The sequence below is a fragment of the Delphinus delphis genome, chromosome 1, assembly GCF_949987515.2.
Source record: "Delphinus delphis chromosome 1, mDelDel1.2, whole genome shotgun sequence".
Lineage (NCBI taxonomy): Eukaryota > Metazoa > Chordata > Mammalia > Artiodactyla > Delphinidae > Delphinus > Delphinus delphis.
The window spans coordinates 143,882,292-143,894,394 of record NC_082683.1 but is presented as its reverse complement, the minus strand read 5'-3'; the positions used below and the strand labels follow the sequence as shown (position 1 = coordinate 143,894,394).

Below are 12,103 nucleotides of genomic sequence, written 5' to 3'. Positions count from 1 at the left end.
TTTTGAAGGTTGTTGGATTATCATATATTCTTGCCTTTCCCTTCTCCTCACCCTCTGTATTTAAGTTTTGAACTCCTTGCTTCTCTAGGCATCTTCTGATATAGTAGCTAATACAAATAAGTGAAATTTTTACTTTTTTCTTTAAGGAAATCAGCCTTGTTGCCTAGAAATATTTCCACCCCACCCTGCCCCAGTAGCATTGGCTGAAGTTTTCCTAAACAACGTTATATTATTTTATAAATAAGATTTAATCCCCTCTTATCTATTACCTAGTTTTGTCATCTTAGACAAATTGCTTAACCTTGCTGCTTTTCAGTTTTCTCATCTGAAAAAAAAAATTTTGGACTTGATCTCGGTCTCTTTCTTTTCTTAAAATTCTGTGGATTTATGTTTCCTTTTGCCATCTAAAAAAGGAATAGATCTATAGGGATTCTACCCAATTTAAGCACTGCATATCAGAAATACAGGATTTTTTATTGATGGTTTTATTTCATGATCTTTCTTTGTTCATTTCTCTGATCTTAAACTTTTATAGATGGTTAAAGTAGAAAGAGAACTTGAATGATCACTTTGCCTTTGGTCTTTCCCCATTACAATTTCACCATTCCTGTCTTTGCAAAAGTAACCTTACTAAATCACTGTTTTCGTTGAGTTGCTTCTCATACAAAAACTTGTTTTCTAGAGTCTGGAAAACATAGTCCAGACTTTTTTCCCTGGCATTCAAGGCCTGTTAAAGGCAATAAAACTGACCAACCTTAAAAGTGCAATTTTATTTTCCTTTGTTCTACAATTTGAACATTTTTTTCCCCACCAAGAGAGTTCTTTTTTCCCCAATCCTATGTATAATATCCTTTCCTAACCTAATTCCTACATAACATTTAAAATCCCCTTTGATTCCACTTCTTTCTGAGACCACAGGTTATCATACATGTGATAAACTAGTGACTTATCTCTATTGTCTTATGTTTTTAAAAAATGTCTTATTGTTACTTAACTTTTCATGTATTTGGCTTATCTCCTCAGGTAAGTTGTAAACTTCTTGAAGCTAGGGACCATGTCTTTTTTTTTTTAATATTTATTTATTTGGCTGTGCCATGTCTTAGTTGCAGCATATGGGATCTTTAGTTGCGGCGTACGGGATCTTTAGTTGCGACATGTGGGCTCTTAGTTGTGGCATGTGGGCTCTTAGTTGCAGCATGCGGGATCTAGTTCCCTGCCCAGGGATTGAACCCGAGCCCCCTGCATTGAGAGCGCAGAGTCTTAACTGCTGGACCACCAGGGAAGTCCTGGGATGGTGTCTTTTGATGATTTATATCCCTTTCAGTTATCATGCACATAGTGGGCACACAGTAATTTATTGAAAGGCACAGTAGAGATTTTGTGGTTTGCTGTCTTTGCTGTTTAGATTGCTAAAGTGAACTGATAAGTTTCTTTGGAAACTGAAAGATCCAATGACATTACTGAATAAGAGGGATAAGTAGGATATAGGGATGTTGGAAGTGTTTGGCCATATTTTCAAAGATGAATGTAATGGATAAGTTATCACTTAAAGTATTCTTTTTCCTCCTATAACTTTTCCTAACCATTCCTTTCACCAAAATCACAAGCATTTCTTGTTCTTACTTGGTAATAGAGTAGGGGGAGATGAATTCTTAATTATCAGAATGTGTTGTGTAGCAGAAGGACTGCAAGCAATAGAGTAAGGAGTTAGGGTCTAGCCTAGGACCTTTCACTGCTCTTTCTGACGGTAAACACCCAACCATTCTGAACTTCCTTTTATTTATCTGTAAAATGGGGATTATAATAATAACTTCTTGTAAGTACTACACTCAGGCCAGGGTGAGGTATGAAGATAAAATAATATATTAAGAGAGAAGAGACTATTTCTGTTATATGTCTACTAAAATACTCTGCTAAATGTTTTTCTATCCTTAAAAATTCCCCTTGGATTTTAGGGAGGCAGAGATGTATCTGTGTTTTATGTCATCTAGCTCAGCACCTCATAAAGTGAGATTAAAAAGGAATTTTTTGGAAACATATCCTAGAAGTAGAAATTAAATAGATTTAAAAAGATTATTATTGGGCTTCCCTCGTGGCATAGTGGTTAAGAATCCACCTGCCAATGCAGATGACACGGGTTCAAGTCCTTGTCCAGGAAGATTCCACATGCTGCAGAGCAACTAAGCCCGTGCACCACAACTACTGAGCCTGTGCTCTAGAGCTCGCAAGCCACAACTACTGAGCCCGCATGCCACAACTACTGAAGCCCGCACGCCTGGAGCCTGTGCTCCGCAACAAGAGAAGCCACCGCAATGAGAAGCTTGCACACCGCAATGAAGAGTAGCCCCTGCTCGCCGCAACTAGAGGGAGCCCGCACGCAGCAACAAAGACCCAACACAGCCAAAAATAAATAAATAAAATAAAATAAATTAAAAAAAACATTAAAAAAGAGTAATGTACTTAAAAAAAAGATTATTATCATCCTGTCCAGTTGCCACTGTCACCAGTGTTCTCAAATTGTCTCTTTAAAAAATAAAAAGTTGTCTTTTAAAAAAAAAATTAAATACCACCTCTTTAGGCATATTGAAGTTAGTATTTGCTTACTAAACCTAAAAACAAAAAAATTTTTGAAAGCAATTAGGATTGCTGCTTTTAGGAAATTTCACAAAGTGACTGTTTTCCCCATGTAAAAGACACCTAATTTGTCTATGCAACCTCCCTCACTTGTTACCCTGCTCTCTTCCTCCTTTCTCTCTTTTCTGCTCTTTCTCTTTGCTTCCAACCAACATGCTAGGCACTGTGAATATAAAGACGAATAAGGCATATTTCCTGTTCTCAAGGAGCTTCTTGTCTAGTGATGCTGAGCTGCACTAGGACTTGAAATATCAAAAATGTAACTCAGTAACTCTGGTAATCATGACATTTGGTTAACCAGGATATTTATTGTCTACTCATGGGGATGATAAATGTTTCTTACATATTCTAACGGATTTTTTTACAACAAAAAGGTCTGCTTTGAGGGTATAATAAGGCTTTGTGTGTCCTATCATCCTTTGCAGCATCACCATTTTAATATAAGGATTAATAAAGCGTTGCTTTCTGGTTGTAAATGCCAAATGGAGATGTCTTTAAGTTTATCTAGTCTAATGTTTTACTTTTACTGATAGGGAAAAACTAAGACCAATGGGTGGAAAGTTAGGATTATTCTTTATTGTATGTGGTACTGAAATATCCCTTCCTTATTCACTGATCTTTTTTGGACTTTTTTTTTGTGGCGAACAGACTAAGTTTTCCACATCACAGATGTTCAGATATTAAAAAATATTTTCTTTCTTCTGTAAATCATCTCTTTTCTAGGCTTACACAATCTCAGTTCTAATAATTATTGGTTATATGACAGAGTTTCTTAATTTTTCACCATTATTGGCAATTCTGATTGAACTTGAATTTGCCAATCCCTCTTAACATACCTAGTATATGTTTATAAAGTAACATTAAAGGACTATAGTTTTATGATGAGAGAAAATGACTTACGTTCCTTCCCTCTGTTGTTACATTTGTTTTAGTCCCCTCCTTCTAAATTACTCTTGAGCCTTCTGGGGTAAATATAAGGCTGTGATTGATTGTTGGCTCAGTTAGCCATTTGTTACAAAGTTTCATTACAGCTGCACAGTTCTGAATTGCATTGTTGCTCTAGAAACTATATCAGCTCATTAATTTTTCTTTTTAAAATTTTGTTTTCAATGTTACGACTTATTTACTTGCGACTATTTTCTTGATTTTTATTTTCTTCATTTTTGATATGATTATTTTTTTATTTTACATTCCAGACAAATAGAAACTTCCTCCTTTCATCTTTCCATTCTCTGATTTATGATAAATTTAGTTCCTTTGGCCTGACATTTGCTTCAGCAGGCAGTCTTCCTTCAAGCACCTCCCTGATTGATGTATAATCTTTGATATCTTCCATTAGCCTCCAGGATCACTAAGTTCAAGGCCCCCTTGGAACCTAAGGAGCCCTGCCGAGGAGCTGAAGGCCTTCAGAGTCCTTGGGGTGATTGACAAGGTAATTCTTCAGTGTCTCTTCAAGAGTTCAGTCATAAATCGATGCATGCTGACATTATGTCTTTGAAGCTTTGGATCTTAAGGATATGAAACAAAAGGAGAAAATGACTCAAATGCATCTGCACTTTAAAATAACAAAAGAGAAGAGAAAAAGCTTTTATCTAAGCAATTCATGTAAGGTCATGCAAAATATACTTGTGTTAAAGGAGAAGGTGCTTATTTGTTGGCATTCAGTCTAGTAAGGGGTTTGGTTTTATAAACCTGTTATAGTTATAAAAACTAGTGAGTCAGTAGTTGTTCAACATTAACTGGTATAGTCAATCTAATGGTCAAATAAAATGACATTCTCCTAATAAGTACCATTTCTTGAGTACCTGCTATGTATCAAACCATGTATTAGGCATTTATATAACATAAACAATGTATTAATCCTATCCAACCTGTTATTCCCATGTTGGTGTAAAAGCAATGCTTAGAACAGTTTAAGTAACTTGCCCAGAAATCACATAGCTATTTAGGGTGGTACTGAAATTCAAATGTAAATCGTTGTGACACCAAAAGCTGTGCTTTTTCCAATACACTAAACCCCCTTTTGCACACACACATTTTTATATTTGGAATAAAAGTACTGTGATAACAGAGGTCTCTGCCATTGAGTTTCCCCAAATTTGGTGACATCTCAGATATGCCAGACATTAACAGTACTGAGCCTGTCAGAGAGTTTACAAATGTAATTAAAAAATCATATACAGTAAACCGTGTTTTACATATATTTGGTCAACCACCACTTTACCTTTCAAAGTGAAAGAAAATATCTTAATATTAGTTATAAATTAATCTTTTTTATGTTAACCATGTTTTATGAAGCACCTTAGTGTTTGTTTATAACTTCATGTTCATTGAGTACTTCTTGTGTTCTAAAGTATGAATGTGAGTCCATACTAAAATTGAACAATATGCAGGATATTTCAGGTAATTTGAACAGTAGCTAATAAGAGTTTGAGGTATTTCAAAATAAACAGTAGGTTGGATATTACATGAAGCTGTCAGGTCTTATTAAATTCTTATAAGCATCATTTTTCTCAAATAGATTTATTTGACTGAATTTTGAAGTTAAAGAATTCTAAGCAGTAGGACTTTTGAGCCTGAAATATTTCCTTAACCATGTTTTTCCTAGCCTTTCCAGTTTAGAGAACATTCTATTTGAGAATACAGAGAAGTAAAATAGCAATTAAATAGTTCTTGGATTAATGAAAGGTTCTTGGATTTCTGTGCAGGAAAATATACTTTTTTGATGTACAGTGTCTCCTCCTTCTCTTAGATCTGTTTATTTTGACAAAGTATGACCTTTCATTGCTCTGCTCTAATCATGAGTAGTCACCTTTAAGTCCTGATAATAGCTATGAGTCTCACATGTATCCAAATAAGGATGTTGACAGTAGAAGAATTCCTAAATTCTGTGCTGAGGCATAATTCATTACTGTCTTTGTTCTGTTAACCTGGGGAGTATGTTGGTATTTAGAAGGGGACATTTTAACTTTTCTAAGTAGAAACAAGGAAATATGAACTTGGGAATTAATAAGCTTTACAAATAATCTTTAAAAATTTGTATACCAGTCTCTCCTTTGTAAAAACATGAATAGGTAGATTTTTTAAAAGTTTGAATTTTTTTTAAATTGGAGTATAATTGCTTTACAATTTTGTGTTTTGAGTTTTTTTAAAGATAAATTCCTCCCCACTGTAATGAGGGATACCTAAAATTTGGGTTTTAGAAACTTGAAGTTTGGAAGAGAAGTGTTATATCAATTCAAACAGGTAGAAAATACACTGGATACATTAATCTCACCTGTACCGCTCTGATTCTGTTTCATTAATATGTTCTTCATGAGTTATTTTGAGTGTTATTATCTAATAGCTCAGGAAAATAAAATTTGCCTAGGAATAGAATTTTATAGACTTTTATATATAAAGTAAATAAAGCAGATTTGTTCATTAATATCTAGCCTGTAAGCTCCATGAAAATAAGATCGTGTCTTGTTCAGCTGTATAATCTCATAGCACTTAGAATCATGCCTGGCACATAATGGATGATTAATAAACATTTGTTGAATGAATGAAATTGAGACTTAGATAACTTTAAATATATCATATATAGAGTGACACCTACTGGTGTAATGTGAGACTGCTACCTAGTATCATGGTTCAAGACACTCAGATGTCTTTACCCAGAGGCACAGTAATTGCAATGCTGTATCTTGGTCTAGAATTCAGAGGGGTGTAAGTGACTTTCTGTTCTTTAATTGGGATTAGAAAATCTTTCATTAGTATATATATGGGACAAGGAACTTAAGCTCTTGGAATATCAATAAGCTGGTGTGCATTCAGAAGCAAGAATGATAAGGCTAGTGAAGGCCCTCAAAATTGTATCATACAAAGAAGAGCTGAAAAATGAGGTTAACCTAATAAAAACGTGTGGTCTTCATATTTTTGAGGGCTATACAGGATAGAGTGAATATATAATGTTCTGTTCAGATCTTGAGGGTAAAAGGGGTTATTAAGTATGCCAGAGCAATAGATGCAAACCTAGGACATCTTAGGAAAAATAGGGCATCTGTCTTTCCTGGGAGAAAGACAGTGAGGGATAAGCCTTTTTTGTTCATATACCCCAAAGGATACAACTAGAAGTAAGTGAGTACAGATTTTTAAGTTTTGGGCTAATGATTAGAGATACCTTTCAAGAATTAGGATTGACCAAAGGTGGATTGGATTCCTTCATATCTTATTTGTTTCTTGTCATTAGAAGTACTCAAGTAAAGGCTGAAGGATCATTGATGAGGATGTTGTACAAGGAATCAAGTATTGGATGGATTTTTATGTTAGATAACTTTTAAAGGTTTCTTTTAGCCCTCAGACTCATTTACACATAGTCTTCATGTAGTAATGGCTAGGGAAAGTAGAAATTAGTGAAATACAGTACTCAGATAAGAAGGATGGGATTGCTATTGTTTTCATATAAGTTTGTTTCATATAAGTTCAAACATATATTGTTTCATATAAGTTTCATATAAGTTTCTGTGTGTGCGGTATGAATATATAGAGTATGTATATGTTTGTGTGTAGAAGGATTGTTTATATATAGGTAGTTTGCAGTTGAATTAGGAGTTTGGATTGGTAGTTTGATTGCTAATAGATGCCCAAGTGCTGGGAGAGTTTCTGAGAAAGTTCACTATTATATAGCTTATCTATAAAAAGGATAAAGGAATCCATAATCTAGTAATGTACTAATGTCAGTTTCCTGGTTTTGATATTGTGCTATAGGTATATAAGATGTCACCATCAGGAGAAGCTGGGTGAACGGTACATGGGACTCTGTTATTTTTGCAACTTCTTGTGAGTTTTAAACAGAGTTTAAAAAAAAAAAAAGGCTAGGAGGAACAGTGACTTGAACATCAGAGTAAAAATACCAAGATGTGATCCCTTCATGTCCAGTTAACTCTTCTGGTTTGTGTGTAGCTGGAGAGTCATTCTGCATGTGGTGTGTGTATGGTGTTTACAAGGTCAACCAGTGAGGATGGTATGGTTGGATTGCCCAAATACATTGCCACTCCTTGAAAAACAGCTTCAGTGGGATGCTTTATAAGTCACTGTTATAAGAGATGCCACATAGTGTAAACCTAAAACTATTACTTCAAGTGCCTTGGCATTTTGTAATTGAGATAGCTTCCCAACTTTATCTGATGCTTGCTAGGTAGAATTCTTGGGTTGGCTTGCTATTGGGAAAAATTTTACTAACTTAGATGAAATGCACCAATTTGTAGAAAAGTGTAGACTATAACCTAATATGAAATGGAAAATTTGAATAGCCCTATAACTATTAAGGGAATTGAATTTACAATAAAAAAATTCCTAAAATGAAATCTTGGGGCTCAACTGGTTTCACTGGAGAATTCTACCAAAATTTTAAATTGACACTGATTCTTTATATTCTTTTCAGATAATGGAAGAAGGTGGATCAGTTTCCAGTTCATTTTATGAGGCTAATATTGTCCTAATACCAAAATCAAAGACAGTACAAAAAAGAAAATTATAGGCCAATATTCACAGATACAGAAATCCTCAACAAAATATTAGCAAATAGAAATCAGCAGTATGTAAAAGGAATTATGTCCCATGACCAAGTGGGGTTGATTTCAGGGATGCCAGGTTGGTTCAGTGTTTGAAAATCAATCAGTGTAATCCATCCGCCTGAACAAGAGGAAAAATTGTATGAGTGTACCAATTGATGCAGAAAAAACATTCGAAAAATTCAACACCGATTCATGATTTAAAAAATAATCTCTCTAAAAACTAGGAATAGAGTGGAACTTCCTCAACTTGGTTAAGAATATCGATAAAAATTTCACAGCTAATACCATAGTTAGTGATGAATGACTGAATGCTTTACCCTAAGGTTGGGAACAAGGCATATTCTTAGCACATCTATTAAACATAGTACTGGAAGTTCTAGATAGTACTACTAGGCAAGATCAAGAAATAAAAGGCATATGAATTGGAAAGAAAGCAAACAGTTGACCCTATTTGAAGGAGACATGATGTTCTACACATATAAAAACATGGAATCTATCAAAAAACTAGAACTAATAAGTGAATTCATTAAGGTTGCAAGATATAAAATCAGCTTACAAAAATGTTATATTTCTATATAGTAACAGTGAACACATAGAAACTGGAAGTAAAAATACAATATCATTTACAATCACTCCAAAAATCTTGAACTACTTAGGTGTTAATATAACAAAATATGTACAAGACTTTTATGCTGTAAAGTACAAAACTGATGAAAAAAATCAAAGGTCTAAATAATTGGAGAAACGTGCATTGTTTTTGGCTCAGAAGACTCAACATAGAAATGATGGAAATGATGTAAATTCTCCCCAAATCAATACACAATGTTAACACAGTTTCTGTCAAATTCTAGTTTTTTTTGTAGACATAGGCCAACTTACTTTAAAATTTACTTGGGAAAGTATAGGAACTATAATAGCTAAACCAGCTTTGAAAAAAGAATAAGTGGGTACAATTTACTTGATTTCAAGACCATATAGCTATATAGTAATCAAGACAGTATAGTATTGGTGTAGGGAGAGACACATAAATCAATGGAGTAGAATAGAGAATGTAGTAATAGCCCCACAAATGCAGCCAGCTGACTTTTAACAAAGGTACAAAAGCAGACCTTGTAGGAAGAATCATCTTTTTAATAAATAGTGCTGGAACAGTTGGATGTCTATTGGCAAAAAAATGAACCTTAACTTATACCTCATACATTATACAAAAATTAGCTCCAAATGGATCATACATGTAAATGTGAAATGTGAAACTATGTAACTTCTTAAAGTAAACAGAGGAAAAAATCTTCCGTAGCTAAGCCTTGGTTTATAGAGGTTTTAGACGTGACACTGAAAGCATGATTCATAAAAGGAAAAATTGATAAGTTGACTTTATCAAGATTAAAAACTTTTGGTCTGTGAAAAACCCATTAAGAGAATGAAAAGACAAGCTACAGACTAGGAGAACTTATTTGCAAACCACATATATGACAAAGGACTCATCTAGAATCTATAAAGAATTCTTGAAAGCCAGCGTTAAAAAACTCAAACAATACAACCAGAAAATTAACAAAAGATACAAAAAGCCATTTCACCAGATTAAACGACGGCAAATTAGCATATGAAAAGATGTTCAACATCACCTGTGATTAGCAAAATGCAAAATAAGATCACGATGAGGCATCACTATACACCTATTAGAAAACTTTATTTGTATTAGCCCCAAACTGGAAACAACCAAACTGTCTCACAATAAGTGAACAGTTAAACTGTGGTGCATCAATAACATGTAATATTACTCAGCAATAAAAAGGAATGAACTACTGATACATCAGCTGGGATGGATCTCAAGGGCATTATGCTGAATAAAAAAGTCAATCTTGAGTCAGGTCTACCCCACCAGTCTCTCCTATCAGGGAACTTGCACAAGCCTCTTAGATAGCCTCATCCACCAGAGAGCAGACAGCAGAAGCAAGAAGAGCTACAATCCTGCAGCCTGTGGAACAAAAACCACATTCACAGAAAGAGAGACAAGATGAAAACACAGAGGGCTATGTACCAGCTGAAGGAACAAGATAAAACCCCAGGAAAACAACTAAATGAAGTGGAGATATGCAACCTTCCAGAAAAAGAATTCAGAATAATGATAGTGAAAATGATCCAGGACCTCGGAAAAAGAATGGAGGCAAAGATCGAGAAGATGCAAGAAATGTTTAACATAGACCTAGAAGAATTAAAGAACAAACAAACAGAGATGAACAATAAAATAACTGAAATGAAAACTACACTAGAAGGAATCAATAGCAGAATAACTGAGGCAGAAGAACGGATAAGTGACCTGGAAGACAGAATGGTGGAATTCACTGCTGCAGAACAGAATAAAGAAAAAAGAATGAAACTAAATGAAGACAGCCTAAGAGACCTCTGGGACAACATTAAATGCAACAACATTCGCATTATAGGGGTCCCAGAAGGAGTACAGAGAGAGAAAGGACCCGAGAAAATACTTGAAGAGATTATAGTCGAAAACGTCCCTAACATGGGAAAGGAAATAGCCACCCAAGTCCAGGAAGTGCAGCGAGTCCCATACAGGATAAACCCAAGGAGAAACACGCCAAGACACATAGTAATCAAACTGGCAAAAGTTAAAGACAAAGAAAAATTATTGAAAGCAGCAAGGGAAAAGTGACAAATAACATACAAGGGAGCTCCCATAAGGTTAACAATTGATTTCTCAGCAGAAACTCTACAAGCCAGAACGGAGTGGCATGATATACTTAAAGTGATGAAAGGGAAGAACCTACAACCAAGATTACTCTACCCAGCAAGGATCTCCTTCAGATCGATGGAGAAATCAGAAGCTTTACAGACAAGGCAAAGCTCAGAGAATTCAGCACCACCAAACCAGCTCTACAACAAATGCTAAAGGAGCTTCTCTAAGTGAGAAACACAAGAGAAGAAAAGGACCTACAAAAACAAACCGAAAACAATTAAGAAAATGGTCATAGGAACATACATATTGGTAATTACCTTAAACGTGAATGGATTAAATGCTCCAACCAAAAGACACAGGCTTGCTGAATGGATACAAAAACAAGACCCATATATATGCTGTCTACAAGCGACCCACTTCAGACCTAGGGACACATACAGACTGAAAGTGAGGGGATGGAAAAAGATATTGCATGCAAATGGAAATCAAAAGAAAGCTGGAGTAGCAATACTCATATCAGGTAAAATACACTTTAAAATAAAGAATGTTACAAGAGACAAGGAAGGACACTACATAATGATCAAGGGATCAATCTAAGAAGAAGATATAACAATTATAAATATGTATGCACCAGCATAGGAGCACCTCAATACATAAGGCAACTGCTAACAGTTCTAAAAGAGGAAATCGACAGTAACACAGTAATAGTGGGGGACTTCAACACCTCACTTACACCAATGGACAGATCATCCAAAATGAAAATAAATAAGGAAACAGAAGCTTTAAATGACACAATAGACTAGATAGATTTAATTGATATTTATAGGACATTCCATCCAGAAACAAAAGATTACACTTTCTTCTCAAGTGTGCACAGAACATTCTCCAGGATAGATCACGTCTTGGGTCACAAATCAAGCCACAGTAAATTTAAGAAAATTGAAATCATATCAAACATCTTTTCTGACCACCATGCTATGAGATTAGAAGTGAATTACAGGGAAAAAAACGTAAGAAACACAAACACATGGAGGCTAAACAATACGTTACTAAATAACCAAGAGATCACTGAAGAAATCAAAGAGGAAATAAAAAAATACCTACAGACAAATGACAATGAAAACACGATGATGCAAAACCTATGGGATACAGCAAAAGCAGTTCTAAGAGGGAAATTTTTAGCTATAAAAGCCTACCTCAAGAAACAAGAAAAATC

The 12,103-nt window shown here is 34.8% G+C and overlaps 1 protein-coding gene across 1 annotated transcript in view; it reads left to right on the top strand.

Moving 5' to 3' along the window:
- The window catches only part of RPS6KC1 (ribosomal protein S6 kinase C1), a 219,030-nt gene that overhangs the window by 132,363 nt on the left and 74,564 nt on the right, over window positions 1-12,103 (top strand). Inside the window, exon 8 of the mRNA XM_059994920.1 lies at window positions 3,974-4,066. Coding sequence (XP_059850903.1) covers window positions 3,974-4,066 — 93 coding nt within the window. The remainder of the gene's footprint in view (window positions 1-3,973; window positions 4,067-12,103) is intronic.